General features: G+C 46.9%; 1 protein-coding gene across 7 annotated transcripts; it reads left to right on the top strand.

The window, feature by feature from the left end:
* The first annotated feature begins 931 nt into the window (after positions 1–931).
* On the top strand, positions 932–17519 carry VEZF1 (vascular endothelial zinc finger 1). Of its 7 annotated transcripts, XM_074889790.1 has the most exons (8): positions 2375–2602; positions 3638–3792; positions 8087–8784; positions 9526–9589; positions 10611–10794; positions 12231–12443; positions 14756–14800; positions 15142–17519. In XM_074889790.1, exons 2-8 carry the CDS (start codon positions 3721–3723, stop codon positions 15567–15569), a joined length of 1704 nt encoding a protein of 567 aa, XP_074745891.1. In that variant the 5' UTR covers positions 2375–2602; positions 3638–3720; the 3' UTR covers positions 15570–17519. The 7 variants fall into 7 exon arrangements, with proteins under 7 accessions (XP_074745896.1, XP_074745889.1, XP_074745891.1 ...); XM_074889795.1 differs by lacking the exons at positions 2375–2602; positions 3638–3792 and adding an exon at positions 932–1623; XM_074889788.1 differs by lacking the exon at positions 3638–3792 and having other exon boundaries at positions 2373–2602; positions 8087–8892.
* The last annotated feature ends 693 nt before the right edge of the window (positions 17520–18212 follow it).

The raw sequence follows: 18212 nt of genomic DNA on the forward strand, positions 1-18212 counted from the left end.
CGGAAGAAGGATTTGAGTCCTCTAGGTTTTGTTCCTGTGTCCCCCCTTGGTTCTTTAGTTGTAAAAACAAGACGAACGTGGAGTTTAGCCTCCTACGTGCTCATCAGAATTTCTTCGATGACTCAGTGATACGCTTGGGTAGTTTTCTTAGCCGTTAATTGAAGTGAGTGTGAGCCCTTAACAAAGAGAGCTCTCTCAAGTCTTCATTAATAAGCGTTAACAAAAATAACTGACCGAGCGGGAGAAAAATAACCAGGAGCGGCAGTGGTGTCCCCCTCTCCACAAAGGCAGGTTTCCTCCCTCGGCCCTCCTGCAGCCCCTGCTCTGCCGGTGGCTGTGCCACGGCCAGGGAGAGCATCTCTGCCGAGCAGAACCAACCGTCTATGGGCGAGCTGGGCCACTGCGATCCCGGCAACGTGCGCCAGCAAACTCCTTTGACTGCTTTTTTTTGGTTTGTTTTCCTTAGTTCAGAGCTTCTGCAGAGCAAGGGTGATGTTTTGCGTGTTTCCAGCGCTGCCCACCGAAAGCATCAGCGCAGAGTCTGCCGTGGTGCGGACTGGGGTGGTCAAAAAAAAGTGGGCTCCAAATTCCCTGGGGCAGACGGACTCTCTGAGCCCGTGGGGCCACTCCAGGCAGCTGAGCCCCCCGGGGCACATTGCCACAAACTTTCCTCTGGGGTCACAAAGCTGAGAAACTTTTTTTTTTTTTTAAATGCAAACAGATTTTGACATAATCACTCGACTCGAGCGCTGGGGTTTCAAGGAAAAAAGCTAGCAGATCGCCTGAGAGGCGTGAAACAACCGCAAGCGTCACTCTGAACAGAACAACTCCTGTTTTGCAACGCTCGTGGAGAGTGAAGAAAGGCTCGGGGAGGGCCGAGGACCAGCGCCGTGGGAGCCAGGTGACTTGCCCAAGGTTGCACAAAGCGACGGCCGAGCCAGTGGGCTCGGGACCTCCCACTGACCCGACGGCTGCCGGGTCCCCGCCATCCCTCCTCCCCGCTGCAGTGGCACCGAGCTGGGGCTTTGGGACCTGCCTTTGCGTTATCTGTAGCAGGAGATAAGAAAAACCACCCGGCTCTCCTGTAAGAGAGGAAGTAGCATGGGCAGCTTCATCGACGCGAGCCATATTTAGCCCTGCTTACTGAGGTCAAGCCGTGGGGCAGCCGGTGGCGACGCGGCTGTATTTCTCCCCGCGCCCGACCTGCCGGGTGGTTTTGGTGAAGCGGGTGCCGCAGCGGCCGAGGCCTCAGATTTGCAGCGTGGGTCCGGGCTTCAGCAAGGAGGATTGAACAGAGCCAGGGGGAAAAAAAAGAAATAATAAAGTCATGTAAGCCTGTTCTCATCTCCCCCCCACGCCCAGGGAAGACGGCCCTCGCCTGTGAGCAGCCTGGTTTTAAAACACCCACCCCGCCGCGCTCCCGTTTCTCCTGCGCGTGCCGAAGAGACACCAGACACCCCTCACATGTGGTGGCGCGGGTGTCCCCTGCACCCCCCGGCCCCCGCGCCCTTCCCCGTGCCCTGGGGAGGGACGAGGAGCCCTCCCTTGCGCGTGGAGCTCGGGGGGGCCCCATCCTGCCGCCTGTCAGGGATGTGCTTGCTGTGTGTAAACACGTAATTAACGGTAAGTATATACTTAATTGCTTGTGGCTTTGATTTGCATTCAGGCGCTGCGCTGAAGAGGCTTTAGATAGAAGGAAACCCGGTCAGTTTGCAACTTCGACGTGTGTAGGGGAGGCTGCGGGGAGGGGGCCCGGGGGAGCCCCCCCCACCTCCGCTCGCCGCGCACCTCCCGGAGCCCCGGCCCGGTGAAGGCGGCAGCGGCCACCCGGGTGGGCTGAGGAGGGTTCCCGGGTGGGTCTGAACCCCCGGGTGGGGCCGGCGCGGCGCCGGGAGACCCCCGGGGCGGCCCCGCTCCCCCCCTCCGCCCCCGCCGGTCCCGGCGCGGCCGCCGGCGGGCGGGGCGGCACGTGCGGGGCCTCCGCCCGCCGCCGGCCCGCACCCGCGGGCGAAGCCGCCCCCCGCCGCCGCCCCCGCGGCTCCCTCCCTGCGCGGCGGGCGGGGAGAAGGGGAGGGCGGGCGGCGCGGGCGGCCCCCACCGGGGCGCGGCGGCGGCGGCCGCGGCGGCCCTGGACACCTCGCCCGCTCCTCCATCTTCTCGCCACAGCTCGCCTCGGCTTCCCCAGCCCGGGACCGGCCCATTGCCAGCCCCGCGGGGGGGGCGGCCGCCCCGCCGCGCCGCCCCGGCCCCGCCGCCCGCCCCGCCGCCCCGCCGCGCCGCCCCGGGCCCGCCGCCCGCCCCGAGGCGAGGGGAGCGGCGGGGGCGGCGCCGCGGCGGCCCGGGCCCGCGCCGCCCCGCCGGGCCGCGGCGCCGCCGCCTCCCCCCTCTGGGCCGCAGTGGTGCAGCCCGGAGGTTAGCGGAAGCGGCCGCTCGGCGCTGCCATGTTGAGCCGCCGCCGCCGCCGCCGCTTTGTTGTCGGCTCCATGTAGCTGGGGCCCGGGGGAGGGAGGGGGGGACCGCGCCGCCGGAGCCGCCGCCGCCGCCCGCCCAGGGCCGGGACGCCCCCGCCATGGAGGCCAACTGGACCGCGTTCCTCTTTCAGGTGAGGCCCCGCGGCGGCCGGCGCTGCCCGCGCCCCCCCCTCCCCTCAGCGGCCGCGGGCGGGCGGCCGCCCCGCCGGGCTCCCCGCTAGGCCGGGGCTGTCAGTCAGCGCCGCCGCCCGGCCTCCCGCCCGCCCCCCCCCCTTCTCCTTCCCCGGCCCGGCCCGCGGCGGCGGCGGGGCCCGGCCCGGCCCGCCCGGGGCAGCGGCTGACCCGGCCCCGCGCCCGCCGGCGGCTCCTTTCCCTCCTTTCCCTCCTGCACTTTCTCCCCGCCCGCCTCCCCCGGCTGATCGCGCACGGCGCTCCGCCGCCGCCCCGCAGTGTTTTTCCTTTTTTTTTTTTTTTTATTTTTTTAAAAAAAGGAGCGATGTTTAGATCCTACTATTTTTTAAAAAAATTTTTCCCTCCCGAAAAAACCGAAATAGCTGCTTTCTGATTTGTTTGTTTTTGTCTCCCCCCCCGCCAAAAAGAAAAAACAACAACAGAAAAAAAACCAAACCAAAAAACCCCAACCAACCTTCCACCGGGCTCTAACAAAACCCCGATGCAACAAACACCGTGTCTGGGAGAATAAATTAATCCCTCTTTAAACAGCCTGACTCAGGGGCCGGGTGACGAGGGAGCTTGTTTTCTTTTAAAATAGGACGCGAGCGGGCCGGATTTCTGTAAAAACTGGCGAAATGCTAACGGTAATAGGGAGGAATAGGGACGGTGGAGCGTGCAACCCCTCCCTTTGCCAACTGAGTCACAATTTTCCCCATTTCTGTCTGCGAAAGACTGACTTAAAAACACCGCTGTTTATGTAATTCTGAAGAAAATCCAGTGTACCAAAAAAAAAAAAAATCTCCCCCCTCCAAATCCTCTCCTGGCTTTTGTGAGCCGAGCCCTTTCACGCCGGATTGTTTTCTGATGCCTCCTGCTCTTTTTGAGCTTGAAAACATAAGATGTGTAATTGCAGCAGCAGCAAAAAAAAAAAAAAAAAAGGCCCCACACATCACCTTTCTCAAGGTAAAATAATCCTCTTTGCACATTCCCAGCGGCGGTCACTCGCTTACTCACTGTCCTCCTCGGAATTAAACCCAAACCCAACCCGTGACACGAGTTTGAAAACCTGAGTTGAATGAATAAATCCGCCAAGAGCGAGCACCATTCCTTTAGAGAGGAAAAATTATTCCCTTGCAAGTACCGAGGGGTGAGTCACTGGCTCGGGTGCTCTTGCCTCCGAAAACACGCCGGGAATGTTCCGGGAGCCGGTACCGGGAGCTGGGCGCTGGGTTTTCCGCCTTTTCGTGATGAATGCGGGTGATGCCATCGAGTTTGGCTGAGGTCTTGTGAATTATTTCTCACTCTAGTGGGCAGTTGTGATTCGCACATAGGAAACTTCACGCTAAGAAGTTAATCTCCTTAGTTTAGGGCCATCTCCCTCCGAGTTGGGGCTGTTTTATCGCCTTCCTGCCTCCCAGGCTCCCAGATGAGGAGTTTTTGAGGGGAAGTGATTCCTAGGCTGGCAGTACGGTATTGCAGCAACCTCGGTAAGAAATGCCAAGTAATACTTTCAAGTACGTGTCCAGCTTCGTGCTGCTCGTCTTTTATTTTTTTGAAGGGTACTCTTTTTTGAAATAGCGATGTCACGCTTTGATTTAGGAGTAGGCTGTGCTGCTTTTAATTAAGGAGTCAGCAGTTCATTTGCCTAACGTATTTAGCTATCTGCGACTTGGAAGCATCTTCATAAAACTGTGACGTGGAAATTTTTCTCCGATTTTTTTTTTTTTTTCCCCCCCCCCCCAAATAATAAAGCTGTAAGACCTCACAATAAATGCTGAATATTGTTTCTTGAGTCATTTTGTTAAAAGCAACCCTTTAGGGTGCGAGCATCCTAAGGCACCCAGCAGAAAGCACCGTTAAGATATTCCCGGTGTGACTTTAGTTTTTCTCCTTCCCGTCCTCACTGCCAGCATGTCAGCCAAGTTCCAACTGATTAGTTAAAACTAGTAACAAAAAGTGGATTTAAAAGCCCCTCCCGGCCCCCCTCCGCGGTATCAGTTAATTAACAAATGCAAGTGACTGAATATACGCGCCTGTTCTTCGCGGGGGGGAGTTTCACCAAGCGCGTGTCTCAGCTGTGACAGGATTTCTAAGGGACAGTTGAATACGTGGTGTGTAAAGTTGTCATTTTTAGCCTAATGTTTTTAGCGGAGGTTGCAATGTCTTAATTTTAGTCGTGCTAGCCATGGGATATGTGACTGTAAATTGCTCTTTCCAAATAAAGTTGTCTGATTGTGTTTAGGTGGCATTTTGATGAATTGTATCTCTTTTTAAAGAAACAATTGTGATACTGAATAAGCAGTTCTTGTTTGGATCTTATTAGTCCCTGAAATGCATATTTTGAAAACCACTTTTAGTATCTGCTCAGAAAGTGAAAGTTGTATCTGTTAATGTGAGGAGGAATCATCCATCAAACAGAGTGTTCAAGATATGACTCATGCTAATTTGTTGCTCTCACATTAAGGCTGGAGCGCAAAAATATTTTAGCCTCTGGCATTGGAAGTTCACAATGCCACATCCTACCACTCCGGGTCACGAATTACAGGTTTTTTTTTTTGTTTGTTTGTTTACTGCCCCCCAGGAAAGAAAAAAGTAGTGCTAGAATGAGGGTGTTTTGCACGAGAGCCTGTCCCCGGCGATCAAAATATCGCAAAAATGTTGACTTGACATTAACGCTAGGTCAAGTAAAACCGTGGTCTGTGCCTGAATAAAAATGACTGGCGAGAGGCATGCAGCAGGTGCTGTCCTCCCTTCTCAAACAGCGAGTTAAAAAAAAATAAAAATACTGCCTGCTCCTTTTTTAAAAGGCTTTAATGCAGGCAGCCCTCGGAAACTGAGGAATACAGCTTGTTGCAGAGAGGGGTTCTTAGAAAGACAGCGCTGCTAATAACGCTGGCTATCTGGGAACCAAGATAAGCAGACTTATATAAGCAGCGGCTTCGTAGCCTGTAGCCTTATGAATATACATTGTTTTATGTCCACCGTCTCTGTCGGTTCCGTAGGAATAAGTACATCATTACCTTGAAGTGCTGACGATTCTTTAAGGCTTAAAAATATCCATAAACTGCATAAGTTTGAACCTTGTCCAAAGGATTTGGGCTCTCTATTATCCGATCTGCTAGCTCTGCCTTTGAAACTGTATCTCTGGAGCTATCCTTAGGTGCTCTTAAGTGTCTTCTGATGCAGTTTAACAACATTGTTTAATGCTTATTTAAAGTTGGCTGTAAAACACTTCAGAATTTTTTCAAATTAAAATTGTATTTAAGTACACAACTTGCTTAATATTGTACTTTCAATGTCTGTTGTACATACTCTCTGCTTTTTATGCGATGTAGATGTCTCAATGGCTTTTTAAAAACATGGAAAATAAATGCTTGAAAATCCACAGTTGTCGCTGAAGTCAGGCAGAAGTTTAACAGAGACTCCGGAGCTTGGGCCGGGCCCTGATTTAGCAGCGTAGCCTCCAGGAGAGCTCTGCATTGGACTCTTCAGCAATCGCTTCTGCAAACCAGCCCCTTAGGCTGTTGTTTGAGGTGGCTGCTGTGGCAGCGTTCAGCCTACCTGTTGCATCCCAGGCTTGGGCACAGATGGGGCGCAGCACGCCGATAACGGATGGGCTGGCCTGGCTCCTAACGATTCCCGCAAGTTTTGCCTCCCGTTATCCTGCTGAATCCAGGCTTTCTCCCGTGAACTCTTTTCGCGTCAGATAGGCTTGGAGTGTTAGGGAGCACGTATTCCTGCCCACGTGGGTTGGTGTTTGTAGCCACCGGTGGCTTTTATCTAAAGATCACTGGCATCTTGCTCCTGAAAAACGAGTGGCTGAAGCGATGCAGGGCGTGTGCGGTGGGAGGAGGAGGCGGGAGCCCCCCTGCAGCCGAGGTGCCTGTAGTCGCTGCTGCGATCGGGAGAGGCAAAGCGGCCGGAGCTTGGATGCAGCTAAGAAAAGAAAAAAAAAAAAAAGAAGTCCCAAAGTGAGCTTCTAGAAAGTCTGACTTCTCCAAAGGACGCAATGCCGTGGCTTCGTGTAGGAACAGTGTTAGCCTGAGTGCGCTTCGTCACGCTGTCCCTCCTCAACCGACGTAAAAGTAGACAGGTTGGGGATCGCGAGCCGGTGCAGCGTTGTGTCCAGCTCTCACAGCCTCGAGTTGTGTTATTTTGTGAAGGAGGCAGTAGGGAAGAAGTCCTGGAAGGCTGCAGTGCTGATCTAATGGGAATGCAAGTTTCCCCAAACTCGGCTTCAGACCTGGCATGCTGCGTTAATAACGAGACTGATTTAAAACTGGTCTGATGAGACTGAGGCACATCTTGAATACAGATGCGCTTAAACTGGCTTAAGGTGCTAGAGTGATTTATTTTAATGCTCCATTAGGCTGAATTGGTCTGTGTGGTTTCTAAACCACTTTAAAATTGTCTCTGCTAGGGTTTTGTCCCAGTCTGACTGGATGAGTTCTAATAACAGTGTTTTCTGCCTTAGAATAAACAGTGGCTGACACAAGCGTGGTGTAGGACAGGCTGCAGCTCTGCTGAGCGGTGCTCGCTGCAGCACGCTCGGGGCAGGGGGTCCCTCTGTCTCTTCCCTTTCGCTTCTCCCACTGATCCTGTAGTGCAGAGTCCGTTGCTGTTGCTATAGACTGTTTTGAAGCAGCTTTCGGGTCTTTTTTTTTTTTCTTTTCCAAACACCCCCCCTCCAGCCGTGTTCTCTAGCATCTCTAGGTGTCTGCCAGTGCTTATCGATTAGCTTCTCTTCCTATCACAAAGTAGTTGCTGACAAAGAGAAAAATAACATGTTGCTGTTCTTACTAGTTTCCAGACGCAAAGAGCACAGTGGTCAGCGTGTAAATGCGGCGGGAACCTGCTAAATGTAGAAATGTGGCTTTAGACACCTCTCGATTCAAGTTGCTTTGGTTTCAGTGCTAACATGCTGGTATGAACACGTTGTTTAAATAGACACCTTATCACATCCTGGCTTTCTGTGGCTGCAGGTTAATTCTCGACATGCACTAAGCTCGGCTTAAAGGTGGGGCGTTATTTTGCAGCTCCCATCAGTACAATCATAACGCTCCAAAGATAGTCCCAAGGTGGCATCTGATATGATCGTTAGCAAAACAAGTTATCTGTTATGTAAAGATCAAACGCTGTGTTAGTAAGAGATCTGACAAGCACCTAGCTGTTTTCCATAAGAAGTGTTGCCCTCCGGAAACTTAATAATTATTTGATTGTTATGATGTGTGCCTTCCTACACTTACCACAGAATCTGCACAGCGAACACATTTAAAATGCGAGCGGTTTATCCTGTCCAAAACCGAAATTATGTAACCTTTTGCAGTTGTTACTTCAATGGCTTTTGGTCTAGAATGTGCTTTCCTGTAGTTTGTAAATGTTCTCACCCTGTCAGAGTGAGCACCCATCAATAGAATTTAAGTGTGACTGTTTGGTTTTAGGCACACGAAGCCTCACATCACCAACAGCAGGCAGCACAGAACAGTTTGTTGCCTCTCCTGAGCTCTGCTGTTGAGCCACCCGATCAGAAGCCGATTCTGCCCTTACCAATAACGCAGAAACCTCAGCCTGCACCAGAAACATTAAAGGATGCTATTGTTGGGATTAAAAAGGAAAAACCTAAAACCTCCTTTGTGTGCACTTACTGCAGCAAAGCTTTCAGGGACAGCTACCATTTGAGGCGTCACGAGTCCTGCCACACAGGGATAAAGTTAGTGTCACGGCCAAAGAAAACTCCCACCACAATGGTGCCCCTTATCTCGACCATCGCTGGTGACAACAGCCGAAGTTCATTGGTTTCGACTATCGCAGGCATCCTGTCCACAGTCACTACGTCTTCCTCTGCCACCAACCCCAGCAGTAGTGCCGGCGCGACGGCTATGGCAGTGACTCAGACGGTGAAGAAGCCCAGTAAGCCCGTTAAGAAGAACCACGCTTGTGAGATGTGCGGAAAGGCCTTCAGGGATGTCTACCACCTCAACCGGCACAAGCTGTCCCACTCAGATGAAAAACCCTTTGAATGTCCAATTTGCAATCAGCGCTTCAAGAGAAAGGATCGCATGACCTACCACGTGAGGTCTCACGAAGGTGGCATCACGAAACCATACACCTGTGGTGTTTGTGGAAAAGGCTTCTCGAGGTACCATGTAGAAAATCCCAGGCGAGCTCAAGTATTGGCTTTTCATAACCAAGAAGGGTTAAGCTATCATAGCGAGGGGCTAGGAGAACCAGACATCTTAGAAGATTGGTGAGGGGATAAAGAGCCTTGTTTACCTCTAGGGTGTGGGTCTCGGTCTGAGCCAGCTTGGCAGTGGCCACAAGTGGTCGCTCTTTCATGAGAGTGTTGTGAAATGTTTTCGCGACCTTGTCCGGGTCCCCTAGGACACGTGTCTGTGTCACTGGCGGTGGCCACGGAGCCCCTTTACCAGCCTTTGCAAGGGTCAGTGGCCGAATGGGGCACGGCAGGCGAACTGTCTCCTTGTCTCGTAGCGAGGTTGAGGCGCACTGACAGAGCATTGTGGGGGAGCTTGCATTGCTGCTGGCTGTATTTATATCTGTGCTTGCAACAGAGACAAACTCCAACCTTTAGAGCCGTTGATCTGTCACCTTTACACAGGGTACGACCAAACGTACCATTTCCAGGTGCGCGAGAAGAACACGGTTAAGTTTTAAACTGCAGGTTGGGTCTCAGCGTAACGATGCGTTACTCTAGCTGAAAGCCACTGCGTAGGCCAGGGGAATGCATTTATTCTTGCCGTGCGGAGGGCTGTGGGCTGCAAGGGGTCATCAGCGCAGTGTTCAGCACCGCTAGCCAAGGTGTCCTTACTATGTATTTGTAACAGTATGCATTTTCTCTTCTGTTCCTCTCTTTTTTTTGCAGGCCTGATCATTTAAGCTGTCACGTTAAACATGTTCACTCAACAGAGAGACCCTTCAAATGCCAAGTAAGGGCTAAAATGATTTATTAAGAGCAATACCTTATTGTACCGTTAGAATCTCAGGTGAATAATCTTTCCAGAACTGTATTTGCTGCTTTACTTTTCATTGAAAAGCAAGTTTAGGAAAAAAGGTCACATCCGCCTTACATACCAGCAGCACTGTAGTTCTGATGTAGGTGTAGTGGCAGTCTGAAAGGACGCTGTGGCTACTTTTTTTTTAGGAAGATTAGAGGCTTTTTGCTTCCTTGGGGACCAACGTAGGTGCTCTGTTTTATGATACGCTTAACTGAGTAGTAGGATTGTAACGGCGTCCTCAGCTCAGTGCTGATTGCAGGAGTGATGTCTGCAGTGTGCTTCTCAGCATACTTAAACTCAATGTGTTTCTCAGTATATCCATTTAAAATGGATTGGAATAGTTGATTCTAGATCTGTTACTTTGCTGGAAGGTGAAAGCAAGTTGTCGTAAGTTGATGACTGAGTATAAGAGAAATAACTTGACTGCCCTTGAACAATTAACTGTTTTGCTTGGAATATCCGTGCTTGTTCCAACCTGTGTTTTAGTGACTCATCGTATTAAATAAAAAGTCTTGTTCAAAAAGAATAGCGTTAGAAAAAGGTTTCATTTCCTTGTTCTGAGTTGGATGGGAATAGAAGTAATTGAGCAATTTAAGATACCAAGTTCATATTTGTAGAGTAAAACTGCATCATAAAACAACTTTGCCTGTTCTAGGCTTTTTTTATAAGCTCCCTCTTGCTTTGGTAGGTAAGGCAACCTGCTATTTTAAGAAAGTTCAGGTAGTACGGAGTGTGATTTTTATCCTAATTGTCTCAGAAGCCAACTTCCATTTTCAGTCTCTGTTTAGGAGTTTGATTTTGGTTTCTCTATAAATACAGGTAAAACTTACAGTTGTCAATATACTTAAGATACTGTTTGCGCCTACAAGGTAAAATAGCTTACAGTGGGCATGTGATTCATACTGTACTGATGCTGTCTGCACTTCAAGTGTAACTGTTGTCCTTCATATAGACGTGCACTGCTGCCTTTGCCACCAAAGACAGACTGCGGACACACATGGTGCGCCATGAAGGAAAGGTATCGTGTAATATCTGTGGTAAACTTCTGAGTGCAGCATATATCACCAGCCACTTAAAGACACACGGGCAGAGCCAAAGTATCAACTGTAATACCTGTAAACAAGGCATCAATAAAAGTAGGTGAACGTTTTAAAAACATTTCTAATAACAATGTGTTTGCAAAGGGAATTGCCTTTGATTACGTTAAAATGCAGAAGCATACCCATCAGTCTGGGTGTTCACACCGATTAAAAATAGATATTTGATAACAGGATCTTCTTCAGCTCAAGAATGGGCATATGCGGAGTTGGTTTGCTGCTAGACTGTGCTCTTATCCCTTAGGAATGCCCTGCAGTTTGTGAGAATAACCCATCTCTTGAAGAAGAGAGTTTTCTCATCTTCTAAGTACAGTGCTACTTCCTGAACTGTACAGGCCTAAAGTCCAGCAGATAATTCTGGAGATTTTAGAATATCTAAGAGCTGCTAAGATCTGCCAAGTTTCAGGTTTGAAGCCTCATCTAAAGCTCATCAAAATTAGGAGAAAGATTTCTCTGCTTTCTCTGAGCTTTGACCCTGGGGCTCAGTGATTCCTCCCTCTGGCAGTAGCTGACAAGAAAAGCATTTAAATCCAGCCCTGCTTTGGGCACTGATGGCATTTGACTGGTGGTGTGCGGGAGCTCAAATCAGATGTTTGTAATAGTTCCTGAAGTGGAAGTGCTGAAGCCTGAATCTAGGGAGTGCCTAGTATGCAGCCCAAGACTTGACTTACACACCTTCCCTATTAGAATAGCTGCAACAAGTTAACTGACACAGTGATAGAAAATGGGTTTTCAGAGGAGTCAAGAGGGAGGAGTAAGGAAACTTTGGCAACTTTGTCTTTCAAGCCTTTTAAACAGTGTTATTAACTTACAACATCTTTTCGGTTCCTGCTACTCCTGTATAATTTGAAGGTACCGGGAGTGTCTAAAGTGCCTAATTGTTGAGCTGAACACGAAATTTGGACATGAACTATTTTTCAAGGTATAAGGTTACGGCTCTGGCTTCCCAAGGCATTTGGGTGGTGTTAGGCCAGTTCACATGGGGCATTTACAGCAGTTGTTGGAGGTGGAAATGATGAGCTGTAGTGTGGCCAGAGAGTAGTAACATGCTGTTCTGTGATGTAGAGGTAAACTGAAAATTTTAAGTCATACTTGCAATAAAAAGTAAAAAGGCTTTTTTTTTTTTTTCACTGGAGCTGAGGTTTAGAAAAGGTGGAATCAGCTAATCAGTTTGAATTCTAGAGACTCACCGTAGTCTTTTATTTCATTCTTCCTAAAATACAAACAAAATAATCAGAATGAAAGTTCATTTTTGGCAGTGAAAGCAGATGTTTCTGACTTACATTTTGGTTTTTAGCTCTCAGAAAAGTGGTTTCATAAAGCACAGAATTAATTATATGGTTTTAAACACCTCTGATTTTTGCTCTTGGAATCCTGTGAGATTCCACACGCTCTTCGTGGAAGAAGCCTTTGTGATCTCAGCAGAAAGCAGTAACTTTTCAAGGTGAATTTGTGTTCTTACTTAATTGGCATAGCATGCATGAGTGAAGAGACCAGCAATCAGAAGCAGCAGCAGCAGCAGCAACAGCAGCAACAACAACAGCAGCAACAGCAGCAACAACAGCAACAACAGCAGCAACAGCAGCAGCAGCAGCAGCAGCAGCAGCAGCAACACGTAACAAGTTGGCCTGGAAAGCAGGTAGAGACCCTGAGATTATGGGAAGAGGCCGTCAAAGCAAGGAAGAAAGGTAAAACAAAACAATACTTATGGTCTTGGTTTTATAAGATGCTGGAGTTTACAGTTATATAGGGAGTTTAAGGTGTCAGAAAAGGATGTCTTGCATGAGAATTCCATTCTTGATGTTAGAAGTAATAGGTAAAAACCAGCAGGAGGGTAACATGACCAAAATTACGCTGTAAATGAACTCCTTATTACTTGCTTCCCTTTGGTCTCTGTGCTTGGATGTGTACGTAGCAGTCATCAGTTATAAAGGGATGGTTGTGTCTGCTCCAAGGCAAGAGTGTGCTTTCGACATGCATGTGGTTTTTAGCTGTGTTTATGCATATTTGCCAGTTGTTAACTTGTGTGCATATATATACACACACACACAGGTATATGTGTATATACACACACACAACACGCTGTCGTTGCATCTTCATCAGTTTGCATGTGGGTGCTTTCTGTGTCCCCTTCATCTTTTCCCTCCCAATTTATTCCATTCGCTTTAGCATCACGTAACTGCCTTTGCATAAAGTTTTCTAGAACTCATAGAATTTACTCTTCTGTCTGCTGTTTTCTTTTCATTACAAAATTAATAAGTGATCCTGTCTTTCATTATTGCTACCTCACAGCTTACATATACCTACGCTACTGTAACTGAAGTTGAACAGCTTCCTACTGTTGGTCACTGTGTCAGTTTTGTAAAGAATAGATTGCTTCAGTTTAGTGTCCTTAGGAGTACAGTAGTTTAAAGTCTCCCCTTACTGCTAGCTTATTCTTTTCACAACAGTTTGATTTCTAATGCTTATCGTGTGACTCTTGTGGATTACGTGTTTTAGAAGAAATTCTTAGTGATCACTTACTGTTTTTCTCTAGCTGTTTTTAGTAATAAATGTATTTGGCTCACCTTATATTTTTTCTTTTCTCCTAAACTTCCTTTCAGTTTCTTCAATCTTTTTTCTTTTCTAGGTCTTGTTTGTGTATTAGGCTGCTAGCTCCTTTCACCTTGATTGTTTTTCCAGTTGAATTGAATTCTGTGATCAGACAGTATAGAAACAGCTTATTTGTGTTAGAATGTAGTGATAACAGAAACATTATATATCATCAGGCCACTAAATAGATAAAGCAAATGGGTGTCAGATTTAGAAAATCTCTGAGAAATTTTTTTTCTGCTTGTTCCTTCCTATGTCTTGTTCCCTCCTCCCTTCCTTTCTTACTGAGATTGTTGAATGTGCTTTAACAGAAACAGCGGTTTTGGTCAGGATGGCGGGTGGGGGAGGTGGGTGGGTGGGTAGGAGTGTGGTCAGATGGGTATTAGTGTAACTGAGGTGGGGAAGGGGCAGGGGGTGGGACGTGTCTTTGCGTGTGCCTGTGCTTGGAAGGCGAGCTAGACCAGTCAGTGCCACGCCTGGGTGCCACTCGTCCCATGCTGGTTCTCCTGTGCTAATGCCACCTGTTGCATTGGCTTTACAACACTATATGGGATTTTTTGAGTCCAATATGATTTATTTTCACAATTTTTTAAATTTTTTTTTTTTACTCTTTCCCTTCCTTTCCACCCCTCCTAGATACGGACTTTGAAGAACCAACAGTAACCCTTGAATGGGGCTAATGTTGCTTTCAAAGTTAACTCTGTCTTGGTACATTTGTATTGCCCGAGTGGCAAGAGTGGACTCTTTGCTCCTGGCTTACCTCCTGAAACGTGGGTGTAGACTGAGCTTGGTGTCCTACCCTACAAATGTGGAATAAGACACGACTTAGAAGTGCCGTAACGTTGACCTAGACTATATTTTTGTTGGTTTCTCTAGCAGTCATCCCTTCCCTTTACCCGCCTCCACCGACCCGCTTGTTTTTGGAGCCTCCTAGTCTGGGTAGCCGGCAGGTGGTGCTGACGGATGCCTAGTGATCCCTCGGCATCCCGGGCCACCAGTTCCTGCTCCCCCCTGGCCACCGGTGCCCGCTCCCCCCATGCCCAGCCCCGCTGGAGCTCACCGGCAGCAGGCCCAGGCACTGGCCTCCTGAGTCTGCCTCGTTCGGCACTGAATTCCTGCTTACTGCAGAACAAAGTAAAAAAAAAAAAAAAAAAAAAAAAAGCCAAACAACCCAAAAAAACCCCAGAAAACAGAACAACTTGGTGTGGAGCTGTAGCTTATGTGAAAGCTGAGGAGATAATGGGGGTTGAAGGAGGTACTGACTGGGTAGCCTTGAAAATTGCTAAGTAGAAGTGCTGTGATCAGTGGAACAATTTAGTAGCAATAATTAAGACTGAAATAAGCAGGTAAATATTGAAACGAGCTTTGCTTATCAGTCCCTAATAACTACTTTTTAAAACCTTCACAGAATGTCAGTTCACCTTTGAGAAGGCTATAGAGTACGTACCATTCGGTATGTACACTCTCTCCTCTATTTATAATGTTCCTCTTGGGAGGATTTTCTTGATTGTACGATGCTGTTTTTATGAACATCAAAACCCTCTTTATAAGACAACCTCGCTTGACTTCTCAGGAAAAAAAATATTGAATTGAAATGAACTGCATGAGAGTTTGTATTTCTTGTAGGCTATAGAATGTTAACAGTTTTAACTTACTAATAATTCCTAAAGAAAATTATTCCAGAATTTGTACCTGTTCTTGTTTGGTTTTTGTTTTTGTTTTTGTTTTTTTTAAATCTTGTCTATGGTTTTTTATGTGTTAAAAACTTTTTGTCTTTTTATGTCTCATTTTTAGAAGCTGCTAACTTGTGCCAAACCTCCACTGCTGCTACTACGCCTGTGACTCTTACTACTCCATTCAATATAACGTCCTCTGTGGCTTCTGGGACTATCACAAACCCAGTCACAGTGGCAGCTGCAATGAGCATGAGAAGTCCAGTAAATGTATCAAGTGCAGTTAATATATCCAGTCCGATGAACCTAGGGCATCCTGTAACTATAACCAGTCCATTATCCATGACATCTCCATTAACGCTCACCACACCAGTCAATTTACCCACCCCAGTAACCGCTCCAGTGAATATAGCGCATCCAGTCACTATCACGTCTCCCATGAACCTCCCCACACCCATGACGTTAGCTGGTCCCTTAAATATAGCCATGAGACCAGTAGAGAGCATGCCTTTCCTGCCCCAGGCCTTGCCCACCTCTCCTCCCTGGTAAAGAACTTCTACACAGTATTAAAAAGGATTAAAGTGGAATCCTTACCAGCAGTTCTTTTTTGGGTTTTGTTTGGTTGGGTTTTTTTTTTTGTTTTGTTTTGTTTTGTTTTAGTTAATAATAAATTCAGACTAAGACACTGGGGCAACATGCACCATCAGAGACCGTAGTAGCATCTTCCCCTGTTGATTTGGCTCATATGGTTCAAACTTGAGTTTCACTGGAGCACTTCATTTAAAGTAAGTTTTACCTTTTAGCTGACTGATGCTGAATTAGAGCAGATACTTATTTGCCAGAGTTTAAAAAAAAAAAAAAAAAAGGTCATTAAAAAACAGTTTTATGTTTTATCCCCCAAATTATAACTTAGAAAATTATTTTAATCTAAACACTAGCAAAGACCCCTCTGTATCTTTAACAGGGTGGATGGCTAATTTTAACTTGCCAGTCGTTAAGTCCACTGTTTCTGAGCTAGTGTAGAATCTTTGTCTGTTGTTGATGTTTTTTTTTATGAGTAAATGCATTACAATGTTGTCATTTAAAAAAAAAATGCATTTTGGAGAAAATATGCATTTTACCTTTGGGAATATGATAATTTCAGGCAGCATTCCCTATGGGAAAGGTGATACCAGCTCTGATATGCAAAGCATATGATAACTTATCATTCTAACTTCAACATATAATAGGGATTGTGACCTGATATTTGGAGATGTAAATATTACCCAACATATTACCCTAAGGGAATATAGCATTGTAGTCAACATTTTTTTTAAAAAAACTGTTACTGTTTGGTGAGAAACAGCCATGGCTGACAGAAGAGGAGTCGCAATATGTGTAAACATGGTCTCTGAACAGTCAGACCCCTATGGGACTCTTATCTAGGAGCAAAAGGAGTGCTTTGAAACTTAAGAAATATTGCTTTAAGCTGGAAGATTCTGGAGGCACTGGGTATGATTTTTATGCCCTCTGCCTCCCAATCAGAGCCTGCTGGTGTTACAGCAGGGGACAGACGTGTTAGTTGTTCACTAGAAGTTTTGTCTTATATTAAATTGTATACAGTTTTTATTCTAACCACTAACTAGGTAGGATGCCCCTCCAGGACAAGCAGAGAGCGTCTTTTAATTTCTCCCCTATTTCTTAATCAAGTGTTGTGCAAATCTGTTCAACTTTGTAAATATTTGCAAACATCATCATTTTTACGTTACTCTTCTATTGTGTTAACACATTTCTATCAGTTTGTGGGAGTTCTGGGGTGATGGTTTGGACTATCCAGCCCAGAACTTCTTCACAAATGGTCACACATGTTTAAGCTACATGTGCTTTTTATTTCTTAACCTGTTTATCTGTACATAAAGTAGAAAGCAAAATCTAGGGAAACAGATATACTTTTTAGACTATCATGTCACATATTCACGTTTTTAAAACTTTGTTTAAAAAAAACAACCACCCTAAACCCAAGACTCTACATTAAAAAAAATAAAATAAAATAAAATTACAGTTGAGATGTTTTTATCTTAATGAAGTTGAAAGCTATGGAGAGTAGCGTGTGCGCATTTTCACAGAGTGCTAGCAGGACTGACTAGTCAAAATGGACTGCTTCCGTTTGTACCCTGCCGTGTCAGTACAAGCAGTGATTGCCAGGCTGCTGGCTCAGGTGACAGGTATCTGTATCATTACGTGAAACTGTTCTAGGGGCTTGGACTACATAGTAAAACAAAAACAAAAAAAAAATAGAGCTTAGTGTAAAATAATTTTATAAATGATCTTTTGTACTTTAGGACATCAAATTGTACAACTTTTGTATATATAAAAGCTTAGGAACTTTCTGTTTAGCAGAAAGGAAACACATTCCTACACTTTTAATGTATATGTTTGTTATAATGTCCATGTAAACATATGCCCTATGTTTGTGCCTTTTAATTAGTTTGTCTCAATAAACAAAAATGTAGAGAAGAATATGTAGCTATGACTTTGTTACCACTGTTCTTACTCCAGATGTGTAGAGGTCTTCGTTTTTGCACTGTGTAGAGCATTGCGTGCAGGCAGCTGCATGACTCCGGCCGCCCCGGCCGAACCGAGGCACGTGAGGCGAACGCGCCCCAGCAAAACTCCTTCCTCCCGTAGCGTAGAGCAGCCCGCGCTGGTGGGGCCTTGCATGTTGGGATGTGTAGTTTCCAAGCCATCTCTGCTACCTGTGGCAATGAGACCAACTTGCACCAGTTTTACGTAGTAGGTGTAGCGTTCTGGGTCTGGGTAAACGGCAGAGATGACCCTTAGATGAAGTTTGGGCGTCCCTGAGCTTAAAACAAACAAAAGCATTAAAAGCCGATATGAAAATGTGTACTAGAAGTGGTTATCTATGAATTACTTACAATAAACAGGTGTGAGACTTAATTGTATGTTGTCAATTACTGTAGTATTGACAGTGGCTCCTCCGTACAGCTAGCGTGCCCTGCTGATGTTATTTTTATCCCAGCAGAGTAGCAGTAGAATAAACACATTAAACCCCGGCGAGGAAATTTTTCAACGTGACAGAGGCTTCCCAAACCACTAACCGTGGTGCTCTTAGCATGGGATAGGAAAAGGGCTGTTTCCTTTTTATTTTATGTTGGTTCTGCTCGAATGTACCTGGTTTATGTCCACAAAGCT

Source organism: Strix uralensis, chromosome 20, assembly GCF_047716275.1.
Source record: "Strix uralensis isolate ZFMK-TIS-50842 chromosome 20, bStrUra1, whole genome shotgun sequence".
In the NCBI taxonomy this organism is placed as follows: domain Eukaryota; kingdom Metazoa; phylum Chordata; class Aves; order Strigiformes; family Strigidae; genus Strix; species Strix uralensis.

What these genes read in the sequence shown, in the direction of transcription:
- VEZF1 (XM_074889788.1), top strand. Translation starts at nt 2,570, where the DNA reads ATGGAGGCCAACTGGACCGCGTTCCTCTTTCAG. An exon ending in GGACCGCGTTCCTCTTTCAG is followed by an intron (nt 2,603 to 8,086) that starts GTGAGGCCCCGC and finishes GTTTGGTTTTAG; the next exon opens with GCACACGAAGCCTCACATCA. An exon ending in CCAGACATCTTAGAAGATTG is followed by an intron (nt 8,893 to 9,525) that starts GTGAGGGGATAA and finishes TTTTTTTTGCAG; the next exon opens with GCCTGATCATTTAAGCTGTC.